The following is a 24049-nucleotide window of genomic DNA, read 5'->3' as shown; positions in this document are numbered from 1 at the left end:
CTGCTATTGGACTTGAATTCTCTTTTTTTCTGTGTTTCCTGATCTTGTTTATGAGATTCCTGGTCTCTGGGAGAAGATTTTACAATGTACTGAGGACACCTTGTGGAAAAAGTTAAAATTGCAACTTTCTCTTTTTTCTTATGGTGAGATTGACCTTGACTTTTAGATTACCATAAAAGGAAAAATACTAAGAAAATTAACAGCTGTACTAGTGGGAGTAAACACTGATTGAATGTTCCTTGAACACAGCCTCTACTAAATGATACAGACTGTTTCTAATTATCTTTGAAATGGAGCAACCCTTGGTTCAACTTGACTATAAACTTATACTGGAAAAATTTTACGAAGCTACTGATGAAATATGTTTGCAAATAAAAAAATTTACTATGGAAATAAAAAACAGAAGTTCTGCTTTGAATTTACAAATTGACTTCCAGACTCTATCTGAGCACTTTATAGATCAAAAAACAACAGAAGCGGGATTGACTAAAGGTAAAGAAGATTCCATTCTACTTCATATGCATGTTGATGAGATCTCTGAGGAACTAAAAAGGACTGCAGTTAAACCACTTACAACCCTAAAACCAACAGAAATGGACAGACTAACCCCAACGAATTGAGAACTATGGTAGCTTGGATAAACAACTATCATCTACAAAGTTGGACATAATTGAGCCTGCTATTCAACAGTTTCAAACATGGAGATTTGACTTTTCAAAACAACAAGGGATTACTTACAAAGGAGCTAGGTCTCTAAAACAGAAAAGAGGACGTCTCTGTTTGATTCAAAGGATACTACAATGCATAAAAAGTGACTTGTTCATTGATATAGAAGCCTTGTTACGGAAACCTGTTTGGCATAAAAGGAAAGCTAGAATAAGATTTAAGAGTATGACTTAAGGCTTTATGTAATGGGTTTAAAAGGCTTATTAGATATGGTTTGATTTATGGCTTAAGACAGTTAAATAAGATGTTAGATTGAATAAAAATTAATTAAAGGTTTGAACTTAATAATAAGTTTGTCTATGTATTAATATGTTTTGGATATAGTAATTTTGGGAGGAGGTTAAAGTAATTTGATACAGATATTGAGGGATTGATTGTTAGATTATAAAGTGAAATTATATTAATAAATATTTATTGAATATGTTAAGGAAAAAGGTAATGGGGAGATGTGTTAATTATGTATTTAGATTAGAAATATGGAATATAGTAATTGAAATAGCTAAGCTTAATACAGGATTTGGATTTGTGGATTTATTTGGATGAAAGATTGAGAATTGTTAGGATTGATTTATTTGTATTGAAATATATCAATTTGAATATAATATGTCATTAGAGGGAAAAGAGAGGGGTTTTTAATGATTTAATCTGAACTTTATGAGTATGACTCTGTTTTGTGGACAATTGATTGCCCTGCCCTGCCACCACGTGTTTCTTAAGCACTTGTTTGTAAAATAAAAAAACCAATAAAACTTGTTTAAAAAAAAAAAGATTGAGTAACCCTGACCTAATCCAGATTGCTAAACAAATTGTGTATAGAGATGGTTTACTGAAAAATAGCACAACTGAAGAGTAACCTACTACATTACGCCATAAACCAGACATTACAATTCCGAACAGTTAAGCTCATATGGCATACTAAGTCAAAATGCATTACAGCTTTGTGTACTGTGTAAACCTTCTGGCTGCTTGGGCTGAAGCCTTCTGATATCCTTGCCACGGCTTCCTGTACAGTTCCATTCATCAGAGGAAGCAGTGTCCCTGCAGGCTGGGGTTGCCCCTTTTCTCCCTGAGATACCAGCCTGATCTTCAGTTATTTTTTCAAAGCCTCCAGTAGATGCTTTGACTCCAGAGTCTTGGTTTGAACACATGAAAGTTGCCCTGTCTGGTAGATTCGTACCAGTGGGTTTCCATCCTTATCAAGCATGGTTGCTTCTCTTGGGCATCAGCTCCATTCCTGTTTTTTTCATCACTCACAAAAAAGAATACAACTGTTCTTTGAAGTTGTGCAAGTTGCTCCTTGCCATCATTTGTTAGATACGCATAAGGAGCATATGTAAAAACAATTGCTGAAACATGTCTATAATCTATCAGATAAAGAGCAACTTTCCTGATTTATCTGGGCCAATGATGTTGACCCAGATAACGAACCTTATTTCCAGGAAGGCCACAAGTACAGGTAGTCCTTGACTTACAACAGTTCACTTGGTGACAGTTCAAAGTTACAACGGCACTGAAAAAAGAGACATGACCATTTTTCACCCTTACAGCCATTGCAGCATCCCAATGGTCACATGTTCAGAATTCAGACGCTTGGCAACTGGTCCATATTCGTGAGGGTTGCGGTGTCCTGGGGTCGTGTAATCAGCTTTTGAGATCTTCTGAGAAGCAAAGTCAATGGGGAATCCAGATTCACTCAGCAACCATGTTACTAACTTAACAAATGCAATGATTCGCTTAACAACTGGGGCAAGAAAGGTTATAAAATGGGGCATAACATAACAAATGTTAGCAACATAAATTTTGGGCTCAATTGTGTTCGTAGCTCAAGGACTACCTGTAGTAGTTTTTCCCAGCAATGATACGCATTTATTTACATCAAGAAGTAAAGTGTCTTTGAGCATGGAAGCTCTATTTAGCTTTTGTGACATATTATTTATAAATTAGGTTTATCTCTCATGGAAGTGCAGAAAAATCCCACAAACCTCATTGCTAATTGATGTTCAGTGACTGAGTTCAGACATAGTTAAGAAGACATGCTTAACTATTCTAACTTAGTTATGGAATAAACCACACTTTATTCACACATCACATGCCAAATTCAACAAGGTAGATTATGGCATAGGCATAATAGATGAACTTAGCCACTTAAATACACCAAACATGGCTAGATACCTAGACAAACCTAGATTATTGTTTGTTGTTGTATTATGCATGCAAGTTATTAGAAGTCAAGGTTTGTTCTTGGGCTAGGAATTACAGCTACCATAGTTTTAGCCATGGCTTATCATGACCTTTGCAGTCACAATCTAGATAGTTCATTGGCTTGTTTTTACTTCTAAAGCTATCTGCCAAAAAATAGAAATGTGACAGCTACAAGAGAAAACATCTTTGTAGGCTGATGAATCATTCCTGCTTTTACTAAATTAGCCTTTCCAATATACCAGCCCTCTTTATTTCTCCCTGAACAGCCTTTCTCCAGCAGAATGCACAGCTTTTTGATTGTTGCTAAAGCAAATGGAAATTTAAAAGAACAGCAGTCAGTAGAAGTGCTGTTACTTAGTACACTACTGGAAACCCCAATTATTACAGCCCAAAGGTGCAGCATGAAGAAATGAACTTTGTTTATCCTTCTGCTTCAGTGCATATTCTAGAGGTTTCAAAGAAACTCCAAATCCTGATCCAATAATCTTGGCCAGGGCTCCCTACAAAGGTTTGTGCTCTCAGGCTCCCCAAGTAAGGCTCAATGTCTATAAAATTGTCTATAAAATATGATACCTGAAATTTGTTGGGAGATTGTTCAGCTCCCATCCTGCCCTGTCATATAACTGGCCTTAGGTGTTCATAGCAAACTGTGATGATGCTAAAATGATGAGTGAAAATATATTGTTGAAATAGTACCTGAATTATTCTGAAACAAAATATGGAGGGATACCTAGAGCTTGACGTAACCTATCAGCAGCCTTGAGTAAAATGTCACTTGTATAAACACATTCAGAGCATGGCTAAAGAACAGCTTTAAAATAAAGCCATATCAGAATAATAGATTCATTTGCAAGCATGACTAATGAACAAAATAATCCCAGAATGAATAGGAAGATATTTCATTCCAGGTCAACCTTACTGTATCAGAGGTGGGCCTAGAACAGCTGGGTAGACATGAGACCCAATGATCAATAGCTAAATTTCCCATTCTAATAGATGAAGATGTTTTTGACTAGAAAGAACACTTCCTTTCTAAAAAGGGGGATTAAATTGTAATAATACTGCATTTGGAGTAATTGAAAATGGCTGGCTAGAGATAAACACATTGTTCCACCTTAGTATAATACAAGGTGACAAAAAGAGGAGAGTTAATTTAGCTCATTTTAGATCAGTGGTTCTCAACCTGTGGGTCGGGACCCCATTTGGGGTCGAATGACCATTTCACGGGGGTCACCAAACCATGCTGTCTGCCATTTTTTCCCTTTTCCCTAGCTGTCCTACTCCCTCTTATTGGTGGCCACACCCACTTGGGGGTCACCACAACATGGGGAACTGTATTATGGGGTCACGGCATTAGAAAGGTTGAGAATCACTGTTTTAGATCATCATCTATCCACACTCAACTATCTCTACACTCCATAGCAGGGGTCTTCAAACTTGGCCCTTTTATGACTTGTAGACTTCAATTGCCTGGCTGAGGAATTCTGGGAGTTGAAGTCCACAAGTCATAAAAGGGCCAAGTTTGAAGATCCCTGATCTATCACAAGCTGCATAATGCAGGTGTGAATTTATTTATTTATTTATTTATGAGACTTATATACTGCTTTAAGTGCAAGCACTCTCTAAGCAGTGTACACCAGTAAGCAATCTGGGTCCTCATTTTACCTACCCCGGAAGGATGGAAGGCTGAGTCAACCTTGAGCCGATAAGATTTGAACCGCTGACCTGCTGAACACAGTCAGCTAAAGTGGCCTGCAGTACTGCACTCTAACTGCTGCGCCACCTTGGCTCTTTTATCTGAATGATATATGTACGCAAGGTAGGGAAACCACAGCCTTTAAGGATTCCAACAAAGATTGGCTATGGTAGGTTAACACATGATTAACCAAGTTAATTATAGCCACTTAGAGTGTGGGATGTGTTTCCACCAATTTCAGGGAGAGAATTTTAAAATTCTTTATCACAGGAAAAGTTGTAATTATAAGCCAGTGTCAAATATTCTTTTCTTGGAACAATTGATCAAGACATTGGTGGTCTATGAGATTCAGATGCATTTGTATGAAAATAATTATCTGGAGCAATTTGGGTTGGCGCTCCATTATGAGATACATAATGAAACTGCTTTGGTGATGATATCTATACTTATAACTCTATACCATCCAACTCAATGAAATAGTCTACACCCTGATTGCCTAGTCTCCATTATGAGTTGGGAGAGAGACTGGATGAGAGAAAATAAAATGAAATTAAACCCAGACAATGTGAAGATGCTGTTGATTAAAAATAAAGCAGTGAGCCAGACTGCTAACTATAAGATCACTTAATGCTTGTATTGAAAGCACTGTGCTGGTTGCCAGTTGCCTACTGGGCACAATTGCTGCAACTGATCTTTAAACTCGTAAATTGTTTAAGACCTAATCACCTTCTCCTACTATGACTGTTGGATTAGAAGTGGCCCTTTGAAAGATGCCCCTAATGCCAGAAATCCAACTATTATGTACAAAGCCTTCTTCTAAATGATTGACTATAATGTACAGTCTCCAAGAAAGTATATTTGGTCCTCAGCCTGTCAAATGTTTATGAAAATGTCAAAAACAAACCTTTTTGTGCTATAGATCAGTGATGGTGAACCTTTTAGAGACCAATTGCCCAAAAACTGGCCCCACCCCCGCTCCGCCCCCACACCATCCCCCACCCCGCCTGCCCGCAGGGCCACTCACTGCCTCCAGGGCCCACCAGATTGCCCAGACAGCCCAGCAGCGCCATGGTGGCCACGCCCTCTGCCCACGCCCTGCAGCATCAACTGTGCGCGATGGGGCATGAGGGCAGTCTTGTCTACACTGCCTGGCTGCCATGTTCTTGGCTGTGCTGCTCCGTGTAAGCCACGCTCAGGAGCGACTCCTCCAGGGGGGCTGCTGGTGAGGAGGGGGTCATGGGGGGAGGCGAGGCTGGGGCAATGGCACATGTGCCCACAGAGGGCTCCGAGTGCCGCCTCTGGCACCCATGCCATAGGTTCGCCACCACTGCTATAGATAGTTTTTAATGTTACTCATTTTAAATTTGATGGTACTGATTTTCCTTACGGTTTGTAATCTGTATTTTGCTTTGAGTGCTTATATATGTAGAAAGATGGTGTATAAATTTAATAAACTCACGCACTCCATAGTTGGGCAGCTTTATAAATAAAGTGTGGGATGCAACTGTAATGTTACTAACAATGTCTCAGGTTCCGGCTACTGTTTTCACCTATTAATTATACCAGCCACCTGGTGTTGCAGAGATATTTTGAGATTCATGAATACGGATAGTCAATTCTAATTCAAACTCAGTTGATCTCTCAAGGGGAAAATATTCCCTTCTCTGCTTTGCTGCCATCTACAGGGGGCAGGATATATGAAGAAATGCACCTAGAAATTCCTTCTTTGATAGATGCCCTCACCATCACCTTTCAAAAGAAATGCCTACTGCCCATTGGACTCTTTCAAAGGAAAGAAAAAGTTCCCCTTAATTTGCAGCCTCTTGAGCACTGCCAGAAATGCCAAGGATGTCCCAGGCCAGTGATGGCAAACCTATGGCATGTGTGCCAGAGGTGACAGAGTCCTCTCTGTGGGCACACCTGCTGCTGCCGCCATCTTGTACAAGTCCATTAGGCCACCGCTGGCGCCTGGAGCAGCAGCCCCACCCAGCAGAAAGGAGGCGAAGCAGCTGGTTAGCAAGCTTGAGTAGAGGTGGTAGAGCACGCCCCCATGTGCTCGCTGGTCTTTGTGTGCGGGGGCTGATGGTGTCAGGCAGCAGCTGCCCCTGCTTCAACTTGCCCCACAGCAATGGCACCCCCGCCCTACCCCCTGCCTCACCCCGCAGGATGAGCGTCCTGCCCACTGCCCCATCCACCAGAGACCCTCTGGATCTCCCCCAATCCTGCCCAGTCCCCACAGGCATCCCCCCCAAGCAACATCAAGTTGGCCATGCCCAACCTGGCCATGCCCACTCAGTCTACCATGACCACCACAGCTACACCCACCTAGTGGGCCACGGCCCCCGCCTCCCCTGAGGGCACCACAATGCTGATGCGGCCCTGGCACTTTGCAATAAATGATTGGGTTTTGGGTTGCGGTTTTGGCACTTGGTCTCTAAAAGGTTTGCCATCACTGTCCCAGGCTTTGTGTCTACAGCAGCCACAAATGGCGGATGCTTGGTGAGCCTCTAGTAAGGCATTAGCAATACAAGGAAGAAGTAAACACAAACAGTCCCCCCCCCCCAAAAAATCTCACTTTGGTCACATTGAGACTACTCAAAACTGATGAGTTAATAATATGTACAACAGAGTGATTGAAGCCTTTCTACCATCCTCTTTAAGAATTTTTTATAAATACAAATGACAAAACAATGCAGTTAGAAAAAAATCATTACACAGAACATTTAAGAATATTAAGCTGGTTTAATAATGTATATGTACAAAAACAAAGTAATCAAGTATGAATTGCATTGATTTATTGTACAAATCCCTTTGGACTGTATACAAAATAAGTATGGCTAGTCAAACAGCAACAGTAAAATAAATATTTAATTTTTTATTTTCAAAAGAAGCTGGCTTAAGGAAACTCCCTATTGTCTCAGCCTCAAGTAGTTTCTCAGTGGGACAATTCAGATTAAAACCGGTGCTATACATGCATAACTCTTCCTTCTATACAGTGAAATACAGCAGACTAACCACAAATGATAGGAGAGCATCCCAATAGGAAGAGACATCAAGATCAAGTGGAACCCCAAATAATTATTTGATCCACGACCCCAAGAAAATGTAAACAAGGCTCACTGAAATCAAGTTGAGCCAGAAAGGAAACAGAAATGACTTCCAAAGTTCAACCTGGCAATATGGAGGCCATTGGAAATTATTCACCAAACCTCCATGTTGACATGAGCCACTGACAAGATAAAAGCAGATTTTTCACAGATTCGTGGACATTTTAGAAGTACCTTATTCGTTTTCACAAAAACTGGAGTAGAATCTCAGGTCAGCAACTTTTTCAGGTATTGGACACCTACTTTTTTTCATTATCTGAAATACTGTAAAATGAGGTACTATGTTATCAACATCAGCAGTAGAGAATCCAGGAGCTGAGCTTGCAATATCTCTTAAGAATGAGCTCTCCACAATACAAAGCTAGCATTTTCTGTCACTGCCTGAACTAACTGGATTCAGCCCTTGAGTAATGAGCATCCTTGTAAGATGGCTGCCACTGTAAGAACTCAGCGAAGAAACTAGTGACCCTTTCTATAAGACACAGAACTTTGGAGGGGAATCATTTGTCAAATACTCAGCCCAAATGAATCACGAAATGGACAGTAAGGCTGCGCATGCTTTGAACATGATTGGGGAAAAGGTGCTTTGGAATGCATAACATCTCTTCAAAGGAACAGTGAAGGTTTTTTTCAGGCTTTCAAGAATCAGAATTCTCCCAGCGTTATTTGTTGATTCTGGAGTGAATGCTCCCCATCAGTACCAGCCTTCCCAAGAAGGAACATAGAAAGTACAGTAATACATGAATTGTCAAATTTCATTCCTGAGAACTGGTCTTTGTCAGGTTCAATCTTTTGGCCAAACAGTATTCATTGGAGGGCCCGGTTTATCAGTGTTCTTCAAAAGGCCCCTTACTCAGCCACCTGTAAAAACTCTGAAGTGAAGACAGCTTCTGCATAGTCCTCACAGAAGCCATGGAGCTCAGCTGCGACATCTGTCAACACTTCCTCTGTCAGCTCCTCTGCCAGGCTGAAAGGAAAGAAATGGAAGGAGCTCAACAGCCAAGACTTAAGTTCCAAACTTCTACAACATCCTACAATCTGATCCAGAAGCAGCAGCATGTGGATCTCTCTCTCTCTCTCTCTCTCTCTCTCTCTCTCCCTCCCCCTCCCTCCCTCCCTCCCTCCCTCCCTATCTCTTCAGTCACTCCCCTCAGTCCTGGCGTCAATCCTTCAAGATATATCAAACCAGGAAAGCAAAGTCACTTAGTATTATAAAGATACCGTAACAGCATCTTTCAAGCATGAATATGCTTCATCCCTCCCTCTCTTCATCTCTGTGAAAACTACAAAGAGTGTTGCATAAGATGTTTCCTCATGTTGCACAGCTTTTTTTTAGATTTTTAAATTCCACCTTTATTATTTTTATAAATAACTCATGGAGGCGAATGTAACTCATACTCCTTCCCACTCCTATTTTTCCCACAACAACAACCCTGTAAAATGAGTTGGGCTGAGAGAGAATGACTGGCCCAAAGTCAGCCAGCCAACTTTCATGGCTAAAGAAGGACTAGAACTCACAGTCTCCTGGTTTTAAGATTGGTGCCTTAACCACTAGACCAGGGGTAGGTCCACGAGTCATAAAAGAGCCAAGGTTGCCTACCCCTGCACTAGACCAATCTGGCTCAGTTCCACTCTGGAATCATTTTTTTTTCTTGACCATAGTCTTGATACTAGTTCTTCCTCCTGTCCCTCAAGACTATTCCCTACAACTAGGAAGAAGGAACTGGAGGGCCACTGAAAAATGCTGCTAAGAAAACTGCAGGAGGCAGTCACCAAGAGTCAAAACTGACTTGAAGGTGCAAATTTAGTCCTGTCACAGGTGCATTGCCAACTATCAAACAGTTAATCAAGGCATTGGCAGCAGCAACCCTACTTGACACCCATTGTTAGTCTTATCTCCTTATTGCCTGCACCTGGTGGAACTGTTCCCTCACCCCTCCCTTGGTGCACCACAACCCTAACCCTACTATAAAGGGATTCTGCACATGTATGAATCAGGTATGTGTCCCACTGAGGGTGGGCTTGTAGAAAACAAGACAAAAACATTAGCCGTGGCAACTGGGAATGGAGATAAAAACTTTTGAGAGCAGCTACTCTTGACAATGCCTCTGAAACAGAAGTGTGAAGGAAGGTAATAAGATATCCAAGAAGAAGGCAATTAATGTGACAAATCAAAAATTAAATAATATTCTAGTTATTTTTTGCCCCACTGGGAAATTGTGAAAGGAGCCAGAGAAAAACAAAGGCAGAAAAACAGAAGATGGACTGCCACCTAGTGGCTCTAAGAGGATGCACAACACAATCGTCTTCAACCTCTACCAGGTGTTTCTCAACTTTAGCAACTTTTAAGATGTGTGGACTCCAACTCCCAGAATTCCTCAGCCAAGGGAAGTCTGGGAGCTGAAGTCCACACATTTTAAAGTTTGAAAAACATTGTTCTGTTTTCTGACAGTGGAGTATGGGTTTTTGAAATAAAAACAACAAATCCCTCCATAAGATACAAAGAAAGCAAGCACACCAAGATTCCCCATACCTCTCTGCAATGTTCCAAGGGTTAAACTGCCCCACCTCCTCAAGGAAAATCCCCTTCAGGTGCTGCTGGTATCGGGCATCATAATCACAGAGGCTTTGGAGAACACGTTTCGGTACTGAGAGGAAAGTGCCAGATTCTTTCTGTGGGGGGATGCGATGTGTAAAAGACTGCAGAGTCCCACTCCTGGGCTCTGACAGCTCTTCATCAATAGCACTGAAAGCACAAATACAACCAGAGTTAGGAAAAATTTGATCAGACCAAAAGCCTCTACTTCATTGAGATGGTCCTGTTATGACCAACACCTATGCGAAGCAAACAGGCTGGGCATGATGGCAATGGCCTTCTCCCCCATTTCTTTCCTTGGGCCTGCTATGCAGAGGATTTAGGATCTTCCAAATCAGATTCATAGTGCAAAAACAATAGGATCTCATCAAAGTACAGCTGTTAACTCTTTCTGTAGTCCCCTGCTTCCTTATTCTTCTCATGCTCATTTAAGCTTAAAACAGACCATCTTTTGTCACCCAAGTTTATTTAAATCAGTGTTTCTCAACCTTGACAATTTTAAGGCATGTGGACTTCAACTCCCAGAATTCCACAGCCAGCATTGCTGGCTGTGGAATTCTGGGAGTTGAAGTCTACATGCCTTAAAATTGTCAAGGTTGAGAAACACTGATTTAAATGCTCACGTCCCTTAACTGGAGGTGCTTGTTCCTTTCTAACCAATCTCTTCAACCACTGATTCTAAACCTCATCTATCTCCTGAACAATCAAATAAAACAATAAAGCCCAACAAGTTTTGGTGAGAAGGTGAAAAGTCAAAGAAAGCAAAGTTACTTCTCTTTCACTTCAGCCCACCTTCCGACTTTCATTCATTTGTTCATGTCGAAAGATTTAATTCTGCTCTGCTTATAAATTCTTTGAAGAATCATGTGAAGCAAAATGGTGGGCTAGATGGAACTGCCTCAGTCTATTTAGCACTAGTGTTCCTACCTACCAAATTCCCACTGAGTCCTCAAGCCCTCCCCGCTTTTATTTTCCTGAAGTACTCATATTATTGCTATCCTGTGAAGCCTTGATAATTTGATTATTCCCAAACATGCTATCCATTCTAGCCAACGGGGCAAATCCATTTTTAGTATAAACAAAGATGATGCTGAGCACAGTAAGCTGTTAAATCTCTTACTCACCTGGCATCCAAGGGTTTTTCCATCACAATGGCTACTTGTGGCTCTTTGTAATTATCTAGTTTAGTTATCTGGATGGGATGAACAACCCCAGGTTGTTGGTCTTTCACTACAGACTCTTCCTCTAGGAGAAGGAATTGTCAGAAGAAGAATTACCTCACCAACATCAGAGTAGGCAAGCTCCCACTGTATTTCAGATTTTATCTTCCCCATTCTTTTAACATATTTTTATAGAAACATAAGCCAAGAGAAAACTATGGAGTATTTATTTGCTGATCATGAGAATTTTTATCCATAAGATTTCATCATAATATCAACCAGATGTCTGTTTCCTTCATCTCTACAACATACACGTATTAAGAATGTAAAAATATACATTCACAACCAGAAAAATGAGGGAGAACCATTCACTGCTCAGCTATTATTTCTTAAAAATCCAAAACCAAACTGGAAACTCACCTTTGCTCTCCTGGACCCAGAAATCAACATCAGCGTAAGCAATCTGGTTGTATCGTCTGCGTACAGCTTCTTGGTAGTGCTTCAATATACAAAGATAAACCCAATATTACTCAACAAATAGTTTGACTGTGTTGGTGAGAGACTGGGAGACTGACAGATTAAAACACTCCTAGTAAAACAAACTGCTCTACTTTTGTGCAGTGAGAAACTTTAATTAACGGAGAATTCAGGATGGGAGAAGTTATCTTTACTCTCTCTGAAAAAAAGTACTTTTATACAATACTTTTCGTACAGGATACAATAAATAAAATATATCGTATTAATGTCCTGCTACAAACCTGCAGGGCTCTGGGCAGCCCACAGAAAGACAAAAAAATACAAAAGAAATATAAAATCATATAGCCCAAGAGTTTGATTTGGGTATCAAATTTTGATAATGGATGGGGGTAAGAAAAATGGGAATATTGCCCAGAATGGAATGTCTACATTTCTAACATTTTGAGTATCTCAGAAATCTCAAGGAATTTTCAGAAAAGGAGAGCAGAGCTCAGTTTGTAAGACACAAATTTTGCACAGTTGGCACTCTATGCTGGTTGAGGAATTTTGGAAATGCCAACCCCAACACATCTGGGTGGCATCAGATTAGAGGAAGATGGACAAAAGCATAGACTTCAGCCTGTAGTATTTCTCCCCACTTTTCTCATGTGCAAAAATGCCAGATGGCACATATCAAAAAGGCTGTTTTTTTCCCTTGAAGGAGGACAAAATGCAGCTCCTATAGCAGCAAAATATGGCAGAGTCTCATGATATTCCTTGAGCTCAATACTTGAAGTGCTTGACCACTGAGAGACATCAAAGCTCAATTACCTGATGCACAGGCATAGGTCAGCAACCAACAAATAAATGTACCTCTATTTCCTCCATCCTCTTCATCATTGTCTCCAGATCAGACATGCTGAGTGCAGAAAGAGCCACATGTTCCATCTTCTTGCACTGTTCCAGATAGCAATCCTCCAAAGAAATACCTGGTAAGCTTGTTGCATCCTAAAGAGAAAGAGAAAGAGAGGGAGAGGGAGGGAGAGAGAGAAAGAGAAAGAGAGGGAGAGGGAGGGAGAGAGAGAGAGAGAGAGAGAGAGAGAGAGAGACAGAGGGAGAGGGAGAGAGAGAGAATGTAATGTAATGTAATATAAAACAACTGCATACGAAAAGAAAAACACAACTGGACAAACTGGAAGAAAATAAAACTGATAACAACTCAAATCAAGGGAAGGCTCCGAAAAAATGTAAAGACTTGTGGAAAACCAGCAGAGGGAACCAGCCTAGTCTCCCCAGAGCGATTATTTCCACATATAGATGCTGTAACAAAAAAACATAATTATACAATTTATACTCTTATTTTAAATTTAGTCTTATGTGAAAATTATGATTGAACATCGAAATGTATTGTTCTGGGTGACTGTCCTGTATTTTTGTTTCTTCTTGCCTTACAGAATATTAAAAGTGAAAAAAACTAAAAATGACTATGTGGAAGTATTTTGTCTCTAAGGTGAAATTTATTTGGCTTTAGACTCCTTTAAAACTTTTTTTTGTCAAGATGCTCTCTTGGAGCAAGGTTGCAAAGCTAAATTAGTTTAGGAGATAGGGATGATTAAACATACAGCCGTTTTAAAAGAAAGCAGGAAGAAAAGTCTGGCACTTTTTTTAATTACTTTGTAAAGTCTGACACTTTTTGCTTAAATTATCACGCACTGGATGCCCAATGTGAAACTGTTTAATAATCAAGTAAGCTCAAAACTGAGGGGAGGTGATTGTGTGATGGATTTCGACAACATAGCATCCAAAGCAATTGAGAAAAAGAATTAACCTGAAAGCCACATTTATTTACAAAAGTGGAGCTTTCTTTTCAGCCATAACCACATTCAACATCTACTTTGGACAGCTGACTTTCTGTACTGTTTTTTAGCCATTTTTCTGCCTGATCATTTAACATAGGCCTTGGCAACCTTATTCATACAGCATCTCTAGCTAAACTTTAGCTGAACTGTGTGTGCTCCCATGTGAAAAGCAGGATATAAGTCTAATTAATGTAACAATTAATTCTAATAAGCATGACTCAGTTGTTGCCTTATAAGCCTTACTTCTTGCATTTAGCCAAGGCAACAATTTTATTTGAGGTTCTGGCTGATACAAGCGGTAAGACTTTGGAAGCAAGAGTTGAGTCAGGTTCATCATATGTGAAATATCCAGCCTTGGGGTGCTCTTCAATAAAAGTTCTGGAAAGAAAGGAGGGTGCTATTTCTTCATTTTATCATCAAGGAATTATGTCAAGAAAATCAAAAAGAAAAGAGGAAGAATGTGATACTCTACCTGTCCTTTTTCCAAGAGGAGCTCCAGATCCTCAGGATCAGCTTGCTCTACCTTCTCTGTTGGGGAAACACCATTGTTCCTGAAATTTTTCAAACAATACAGGACAGTGACAATCTGATGACTCATGTCATCTTTTAAAGATGCGACTAACAGAACACACATAAATAACGGTAGGACAGCATAATTCAGCATCTCTCCAGACTGGGCACTCTGAAGCATACGCCTTTCAGAACATAGGCTTTTATAATACTATGGAAGAGCCTAAAATATTTCCCATTTGCATTCCTTGTTTAATGCATTCCTGAGAGATAAGACTGAAACAGCCAAATATATCCCAGGTTTTAATTCTTTCCTCACCAAATGCAAAAGAATACACAAAAAAAGAGAAATAGACCCAGGGAACTGGAGCTTCCACTTTCTTCCTACAGCTCAGAAATCACAGAAATTGGAAGCTTTTTCCAAAAGTGAAAACCCAACCGATGCCTCGGTCATCACTTATGCTCCTATTCAGGTTAGTACTAAAGACTATAATCTAGAACAAACATAGTCAAAAGAGATGAAATAATGATGTCAGGTGTTTATTTGGATCCAAAATCTTATTTTATTCCCCTGGGAGTAATGAAAGATGGTGAGATTTTTCTGTTGCAATATTCTTGCAAAATCTTGCTATACTCTTGACATCTGACAAGGTCAAGTGCCAAGCAGGTGTAAGGACTTAGTTCATTTTACATATAGTTTTCAAAGAAAGCAACAAATGCTAAATGTATACACACAGCTTTTCATGAAAACACAGCCATTGGGACTGCCCTTTAAGGTACTTCTACTCTGCCCTCTTAGGTTCAACTAATAAATAACAAGTAATGATGGAAACAAAGCAGAGTTTTTTCTTTTCTCTCATAATTTTGGAAAATCATCTCAATTGCTTCTTTTTGGTCAGGATGTAAAATCTAGGGTATTGGCACATTTCATTTTTTCCCCCATAGCTAGTTTTCTTTTACTTGCTCTATTCTAGACTGGCCTAGGAAACCAAGCCCAATTCAGATCTCTTTCCAAAGTAAATGTCCTTCCATATGGGCTTCAGTCCAAATTTAGAAAGACAAATGATATCTATTGGGGACCAAGAAAAAAAAATCCATATCTATGAGAAAAAGCCACCTTAGTGTAGTGGTTAAGGCCTCCGGATAAAAACTGAGAGACCGCATATTCTATTCCCATGTTAGGCACAAAGCCAACTCAATGACCTTGGCCCAGTCATTCTTTCTCAGCCCTAGAAGGAGCCAAAGGCAAATCACTTCCCAAAAAAACTTGCCAAGAAAATTGCAAGAATTTGACCAGGCATGAAAAACTGACTTGAAGGCACAGGGAGGGAAGAAGAGAGGGAGAGGGGGGGGTGGATTCCCAAAATGCAACTATTTAAAAATCCACAACCTTCCACCCTCCCTTTCCTGCTTACCTGGGCACTTCTTTCTCAGGTATTTCTTGTTCCTTGGTCTCTATCTCCAGAGATGGCTCTGTATTTTCAGGATTTTTCTCCAGGTGCCTACAAGAATGTTGAATTTCAGTGGGAGAAGAAAAATAACAAGACAAGGCAAGCTTATCATCGCTTTTGCAATCCCACTGGTACCTATTATAAATTTCCACATCATAAATTAATTATAGACATTGTTGTAAACTTCAGCTGGGGAATGAAATATTTCTTCAAGCATTCCAGAATGAGGGACAGGAATGTGTCTCCAAAGAACAAGAGGGCCTCCTCAGAAGAGGTTGACAGTTGCTATTTTACTGTAACTAAAGGATTTCAAAAGTGGTGATTACAGGGCTATGACTAAGCTTACATTCAGATAGTTCTAGGGCAGGGGTAGGCAATCTTGGCTCTTTTATGACTCGTGGACTTCAACTCCCAGAATTCCTGAGCCAGCATAAAAGAGCCAAGGTTGCCTACCCCTGTTCTAGGGTCATTCCATATTATCACTAGGTGATCATTGAAAACATCTGAAATTCTGCAGAATGAAGATTATACTGAACCAAATGCAACAAATATCTGATCCACCTTAGTACACAGCAGCTCTGAATGTTTCAACCTCCAGATACAATCCCAGAAGCTATACTTGAATAAACTATTGCCATTTGCCATAAATGAACCCTCATTACCCACTGTAGATGTTTATACCCCTAACAACTGCCCTTGCAAGGGTGTCAACCTACCGCAGAGCAGAGGGGAGGGGAGACTTGACACTGGGAGGCATCCATGGGACCCTATTATCTCGGACGGGTGGTTTGGTCTCCTTAAGCCGGAATGCAAAGGTGGGCTCTAGAAACCGAGCTTGTTTGGCTACAGGCTGCACTGTTTTTGTTTTGGGAGGTCGACAACTACCCTTTAGAGAAACAAAAACATTAAAATAATATGTGTTTTCAGACACGTTTAGCAGTTTTTCTACACAACAACATCTATTAAAGCCTTTATTTCAATTACTGTAATTTTGGAAGAAAAGACATTACATCATGGAAGAAAGTGTGTCTCACAGCACCTAAAATTAAGCTTAGAGACAAGGAAGAGGAGGAATAGCTGATGATTATATAAGTGTACCTGAGGTCTAATGGAAAACAAGCCTCCTCTCTTCTTCATCAGAGTCCCTGCTTTCAGTTCTGAAGCAGAGCCGGCTTTCAAAAGTCCTGATCGCCCTACGGTCTCACCCTTGCACTGTGCCACTGCCCCTCGCTCAATGGGGAGTACGTCTTTCTGGGCTCTTGTGCTGCAGTGACTGATTTTCTTGTGTGGTAACAGGATTGCAGATTCTGGATATTCATCTAAAGTAATTTGTTACAACGATGTTACACACAGTATATTGATTTATTATATGACCATGACACTTTACAAAGAAGGGGTAAGAATAGTTGCATACCATAGGGCACTTACTATCTAAAATAGGGGACAGGAAAAAACAGTATGCAGCACAGACATACTAAAAACAGAGGCGAACATACTTTGACTTAATTACAGTAAGACCTAGGGATAGGAAGCAGAGGGAATAATTTTAAGAGGAAGCAGGAGTCACATAATAAACATCCAAATAACCATTTTTTCCTCTTAGCATTGTCATCTGAAGTATTCAATTCTGAACATCCTCAATTCTGAACATCCAACTGGAGCAGAGATTAAGTTACAATGAGTAACTCCAAACTCATCTGGGTCTACAATTTTTCTGGGGGAAAATTCAAACAAGATCTGTAAGAATTACTACCCAAACTTCTTCCAACTCAACACCCAGAAGGCTCACCGGGAAGAAGTTTCCGAGCCACTGAAGACTTTTTTCGGTCCAACACACAAGATTTCTTTTGCTTTTTTGGCAATCTGTTGGTACTTTTTGGTGCATCAGCTTGAGAGGTAGAGAACCATTCCTGTCCTTTCTTGGGAGACTCCTTTTTGGACAACATAGAGTCCAGGTCCTGCCATAGCAATTTATATCAGATTAAACATACAAAAAATCTTAAACTGAACATCCACAATCCATGCCACAGGATGCAAAGTTCAGGTGGATGCTCAACCTTCCTAATTGACAAAACATAAAAAGACCTCTGAATAAATTAAAAGAAAAATACTATCTAGCTAATATACTCACTATGTGCTACAAGATTTAGGGATGGTTTTAAGATAATGTAATTATATTTCTCATCCCATGGGCAAAATACATTTTTTTTAAAAACCTAGACAACCCATGATCTGTTGAGTCATCCTTTTAGAGATATCTCTTTATCATATTCCTCAATGCCTTCAAAAATGACAGTCCTGCCTTTACTGGAAAGTTGGGATACATTCAGAAATGTATCTGCCTTGAAAATAGCCCACGATGAACTATATAGCACAGTCAAATATCGACACAGGAAGTGTTTTCTGACATTTTGCATTATGTCATAAGCTGTTTTATGATAATTTTTATCATAAAATGTTATATAAAATTTGCCAACTTCCAATTCCACAAGAGTCATGACTCAAGCTAGCCTCTTTGGGTTCCTTGGTTCAAAAATGGTTGCCCACCATGCACCATTTCACCCAATTAAAAGTTACTAAGCGCTTTAGTAGCATATAACTTTAACATATTCTCAATTAAATGTGAAATTCAAGAGCAATGGCACATTCCTTAGAGATCAAATGCTAAAACATGTCATTATTCAACGCTTAGTTCAAAGGATCGTGCCTTCCCTGGATGATGGAAATCTGTTCCTCCCCATGAAGAGTTATATACACCGCCTTGGATGCCAGGCAAAGAAAAAACTCACTCTCTCCTGACCTCAATTTGTAGAAGCAGGTCTATGATGATATCAGGAATGGATGAGTCCATCTCAAGGCGAGCAGAACAGAGAGAGAGCTGCCTGATGAGATTGCCCAGCTCTTTACAATGCGCAGAAGCAGACTGCTGCTCTGACTGATCAGCAAAATGAGAGACAAACATCTGCAGAGCTCGGATGGCACCTCTGTGAGCTGCTGCCAACTTGGCCATAGCTTGTGACTGCATCACAAAGGAAAAAGAATTCTGGCTTGAATCAAGTAATCTCTTGTCAAGAACCCAGAGCAATTCCGCCCGATCTTTAAACACTAGTTCCTTGGCGGCTTGGTCAGATACATGGATTCATTTTCCTAAACTCCCCAGCTAGAATGGGTACTGGGGAAAATTCTGAGGGTTGAGGCCCACACAATCCAAGACACCAAGATTGGAGAAGGCATTTCTAGTCTGTATCAGAAGAAGGACTGTAATAGAATACACAAAATCAGACTGCTATGATGATACGCAAAGTACAAACGTCAGGTCTGACTGAAAGATCACACAGCTCAGTGAAAAGCATACTGAACACAAAGTTTAAAAAGTTATCCACATGCTTCCAACTATTCTCCAAAAGGACCTTTAGGGAGGCTCCAACCTCAGCAACTGTAAGATGGGTGAACTTCAACTCCCAGAATTCCCCAGCCATGTCTTAAAAGTTGCTGAGGTTGAGAAACACTGCTCCAAAGGCTCCAAATGAGCTTTTCCCCTCATCACTCAGTTTCCCCCCCCCCAAAAAAAACTTGTAAAGCAATTTCATCTCACCTTCTTTGTATGTTTAATTTTAAGGGGACTCAGCTTCTCCAGATCTTCTTGGATTTGTTTTACCTATTTGATAATGCAACAAATAAATTAACAACAGAATGCAGTTTGCAAAGCTCTCTGTCCATATAATAAAATCTGCATTTCGAACCAAGCTATCTGGTTCAGGCTGCCTTGTTTTGATTCCCTAGTTCATGGGTAGGCAACCTTGGCTCTTTTATGGCTGGCTCAGGAATTCTGGGAGTTGAAGTCCACGAGTCATAAAAGAGCCAAGGTTGCCTACCCCTGCCCTAGTTTGAGTCTGAAATATCTTCCCAAAGTTTGTTCAGACCTGTTGCTGGAGCACGTAGAGCATTCGGGCAGAGCGCACAGTTTGTTCCTGCCTCCGAATATGGACCCGGCGTTCTTCCTCAGGATCCAGACATATTTCACTTCTCTCTGGGAAAAAAAAGTTTAGCAAAACAGTTGATTATGCTCAGTTATGAACAGACAATTTGGTGTAGAAAACACGAAATACATAACACAATTACAATTGAGGACAGACAATGAAGAAAAATGTCCGTGTCACTCAAAAGCCATCAAAAAGTGTTTCAAAAACTGTATTAAATGCCCTATATCCCATAATAGCAGCTTAAATCCAGACTACACAAGAGAAGTCAGTAATTTTCAGACAGTTCTTCAGTTTACTGTCTCAAGTGTAGACTTTTTAAACTGATTTCTCTTTAATTCTTGCAGTACAAATAATCAGCTTATGACTATCCTCAAAACCAATGGGCTTAAACTCAGATTATGTCACATGAGATCACTGAAGCTTTTTCATACATTGATGCAAAAATGAAGAAACTGAACGTATCATAGTATGCTAGTAAGCATGTAGTTATTAAATTAAAGACATACTGTATTACTGCATAATAGAGAGTTTCAGTCTGGCCACATATATTTGATTTCTTACTGTGTTGATACTTTTTTCCCCCAAGATCAGTGCTGCAGAATATCATTGCAGACTTCAGAAAATGAATAAGGGGACGATATGCAACACATGGGCTATAATTTTAAGACTCTAATCTGTCTGTGGGAGAATCTGGCTGCAAAGTGCACATACTCTAGTTAGCAACATTGGCAAAAAATAATCTCTGGTCAAGCACTATTACGAACATTTCTTTATATTGAATTGGAAAATGGCTAGCAGGATAAATGGGCGGGATAGCAGGCACAGAGCCTCATGCTTACTCAAGTCTTCTTTATAAGCCTCATTTAGACTTGAGAACTTACACAACGAAGTCCTGAAAGTCAGGAACAACAATTACAAAGACTCATCGTTCTTTGCTATCAGTTAGCTTGCCACAATTTTCTTTCCCTGTAAGGTTAATTTTTTTACCTGCTTCTCAGGACTTGCTACAAGAGTACTGGTTGCATTGAATTCAAAGCCTCCATTCAGTGGGAAACAGACAAAGTCAATGAAGCTTCTTCTGCATCACCAATCACAAGACTTATATGCGAGTACCTAACTTGTTAGGCCAAGAGAGTGACCTGTATCACTTCTACTTCTTTGTATTACATCTTCATTCAAGACAGCCATGTGGTCTAACTTCCAAACAAAGCTATGATCAAATTTTGGCCACATCATAACTATAACTCTTTCCCCCTTACCTTTTGTTGCTAGCAATTCAATTTTCTGAATGTAAGTCTGAAGCTCTTTTTGCAGCCTTCTGATTTCAACGGCACATTTGTCTTCCTCTTTTTTGGGCCCAGGTCCTGGATCCCGAGTTGGGGGAGAATCAGACAAAGCGGGTTCTGACTTGACATGACTTGGATCACAAAGGAGGACTTTTGCTCCAGTACTGTTCCTCTCCATCTTAGAAGGGTTACTAAGCGGGTGTTCATATTTCGGGTGGGACTTAGATGCTTTCAACACTGCAGCATTCCCTGATTCCTTTCCCCAACGGCATCCCACAGGACACTTATTCATCTTGGCGAGATGCTGCTTCACTTGCTCTTGCAGGTGCTTCCTTTTCACATCCCTTCTGGCCAACTGAACAGCCAGGTTGAGCTTCTCTTCAGATACAACTGAGAATTCAACAGAGTCCCTTAGATCAGCTCCATCACCAGCACCTTGATTTTGTTGAGTTGCTGGCTGTTTCAGCTTTTCTATGATAATTGGACAGGGATTGGTGTAGTGGATAGACAGGTTTTCAGTCAATGCAGGAGCATTCCGGCTGAACTGCAGCTGTTTCAAACATTTAAAACAGGCAGTGTGGTACAAGGTGAGTATTGGATTAAAATCACCCAAATGCAAATCTCTGTTTAACTAAAAAAACTCCATTGGGCAACTGAACAGAGTTGTGGTGAGGATTAAAAGTGGTAGTGGAGACCACTATATATGCTAGTATACTTACTCATGTTTCTATGTACAAGCATAAAATAAGGATCTTAAATTATTTCCCAATCTAGTTGACTAAAAAAGTAAACTAGTTAATTAAAAATTAATCTACTTTATACTAATGTAATTATCTGTTAACGTCTCCTCAGAAAGAACAGTTATATAGCCCAAATATACCTTATACCAGGGGTGTCAAACTTGCAATGTCATGTGATGTGTCGCGACATATCACAACTTTTTTGCCATTGCCAGCAATGGGGTAGGCGTGGTTTCACTATGATGCATCTGGCCCCCAGGCCAGCAGTTTGACCCCCCTGCTTTATACTAACTTTAGAAGAGTAAGAATAATTGTTCTGCAAAAGGAAGGAAAGAAGACAAGTGTGTGCCATAAGGTCTACGATTCCTCTCATATTCCTCTGAGGAACCTCCAGCAATCTAAATAGGCATTATATCTCAATTCATACATGGAAAAATGCAAGAGGTTGTATGAAACATATTAAAAGCAGAAAACATAAAACACATCCAAACAGGACTTTACTTACTGGATTTATGATCATTAGTATTAAAAACACAAATTCCATGAAATATGTTTTTAAGAATTTTCCCCCGTTTTAATTTTCCATTAATATTTAAGTTTAATATTTTTTTAATATTAAGGTTAATATTTATCATTTCCAAAATTTGGAAATGAAATATGTTTCTAAGAATCAGCACCCCTCACATCATTGGTTTGTTTTAAAAAAAAAAAGATAGGTAGGCAATGCTAGAATACATATTGGCAAGCTTATTTACATGTTAGCATTTCATCATGTAAAATCCACAGAAGATGCTGATGTTGTGCAATACCTGTATCTGTGGGGGCTTTGTATCAGTTTTGGCCAGTTGTATGTGGGATACCATAGGAATAGTGGTTGTAGTTGCTTTTCGCAGTTCCATCATAATTTCCAGAATCTCAAGCTCCTGTTGTTTATGAAGTTACTGAAAGTCACCAAATATTAAACCACCATTAGCATAAACACATTCTGTTTTCTTAGCTGAAAGACCCTCTTATTGTTCACTTAATTAGGCACAAAAATTTTAATTTTCTGAGCATGCTTAGAATTGCAATTCACTCATCAACACTTACAATGCTTAGAAAACAAGTGTTAAGGTTATCTTTTTAAAAAATTATGGAACCATTTTGTTTGGTTTGGTTTTATCTGTTTTTTCAATTGCTTTTGTAGAATGTTTTAATTACTGGTTTTACTATATGCCATCCAGCATCACTTTGTGTGAGAAGAGCAGCCATTCAAATCTTATGAACAAACTCTTAGGTAAGTCTTATATAGCCAGGTGTCTCTCAAAAAACAGCAGAAAAATGCTGCTTGTCTCCAATATTAAATATCTGAAAGAAACACATAGAGATAAATATCAGAAATAAAGCCTCTTATAATAAGGCTAATTTGCCATCATTCTATCATTGGTGTAACTAAGCAAAGGCACTAACAAGTTACAGTTTGCTTCTCCTTTACAAAGACTTTGAGAACATGGTAGACACACAGACAGGAGGAACCTTTTGCAAAAAAAGTTGTAACCAGAAACAGAATAGATTTGACTATAAGTACCTAACCATCTGCTACAATTACTTATAAAAATGCTAATTATATTTTTAAAATTCTTAATAATCTATAAAATCATTCATCACACAGATGTAGAAAATTCTTCCAGAAAAAAAATCAGGAAATATCACGATTGATATGGAACATTTATAGTTATGCCAAACTTTGACAATCACTGGGGTTTTTAAAGTTAACGAAGACTTGATCCAGCTTGGGTCCACTTTTGTTCTGCTTATGACCGCCCAAATGTCATAAGCAGGATTGGGGAAGATTGTATAGTGCAATCTATCGATAGTGTAAGCTCGGAGTTGAAATGAGCTTGGTTGTTTCTTGCAGACGTTTAGTTTGGGTAATGAAACATCTGCAAGAAAGTAACCAAGCTCACTAACGACTCCTCAATGCAATCTATCGCTGAGCAGCACGCACACCAATACATGTTTATTTAGTTAGCCGCTGCAAGGACTGGATCTTTGCTGTTGCTATATTTAACCTAGATAGGTGCAAAAATCACGATGAGATTCCCTTTCTTCCTCCCCTTCTCTCTCCAAGAAAAAACACGGGTCAAACCTGACGAATTACCAGAAGAAGGCTACAGAGCCATAGCAGAGGTCTGCTACAGGCCGAACCGATCCCGCCTCTCCTTACTTCCTTAGCAACCGGCGCGTTGAAAGACGCCTTGAAACAGTTCGCGGAAAACGGGTGGCGATAATAGCCAA

The 24049-nt window shown here is 39.8% G+C and overlaps 1 protein-coding gene across 4 annotated transcripts; it reads right to left on the bottom strand.

The window, feature by feature from the left end:
- Positions 1-7347: 7347 nt before the first annotated feature.
- On the bottom strand, positions 7348-24028 carry KIAA0753 (KIAA0753 ortholog). Of its 4 annotated transcripts, none has more exons than XM_039346187.1 (16): positions 22862-24028; positions 22582-22713; positions 21006-21582; positions 19687-19793; positions 19359-19421; positions 18564-18782; positions 17553-17721; positions 16862-17082; positions 16480-16649; positions 15728-15814; positions 14275-14353; positions 12817-12951; positions 11908-11986; positions 11452-11572; positions 10265-10477; positions 7348-8698 (listed from the first exon to the last, which is right to left on the bottom strand). In XM_039346187.1, the coding sequence occupies exons 2-16, from the start codon at positions 22672-22674 to the stop codon at positions 8581-8583; spliced, it is 2451 nt and encodes an 816-aa protein (XP_039202121.1). In that variant the 5' UTR covers positions 22675-22713; positions 22862-24028; the 3' UTR covers positions 7348-8580. The 4 variants fall into 4 exon arrangements, with proteins under 4 accessions (XP_039202121.1, XP_039202124.1, XP_039202122.1 ...); XM_039346190.1 differs by having other exon boundaries at positions 23901-24028; XM_039346188.1 differs by having other exon boundaries at positions 22582-23119; positions 23913-24028.
- Positions 24029-24049: the final 21 nt, after the last annotated feature.

The sequence above is a fragment of the Crotalus tigris genome, unplaced genomic scaffold (genome assembly GCF_016545835.1).
Source record: "Crotalus tigris isolate CLP2741 ecotype Arizona unplaced genomic scaffold, ASM1654583v1 scf7180000017987.690289119674:8195010, whole genome shotgun sequence".
In the NCBI taxonomy this organism is placed as follows: Eukaryota; Metazoa; Chordata; class Lepidosauria; order Squamata; family Viperidae; genus Crotalus; species Crotalus tigris.
Note: the sequence above shows the minus strand (reverse complement) of the source record. Positions and strands in the feature narration are given on the sequence as shown.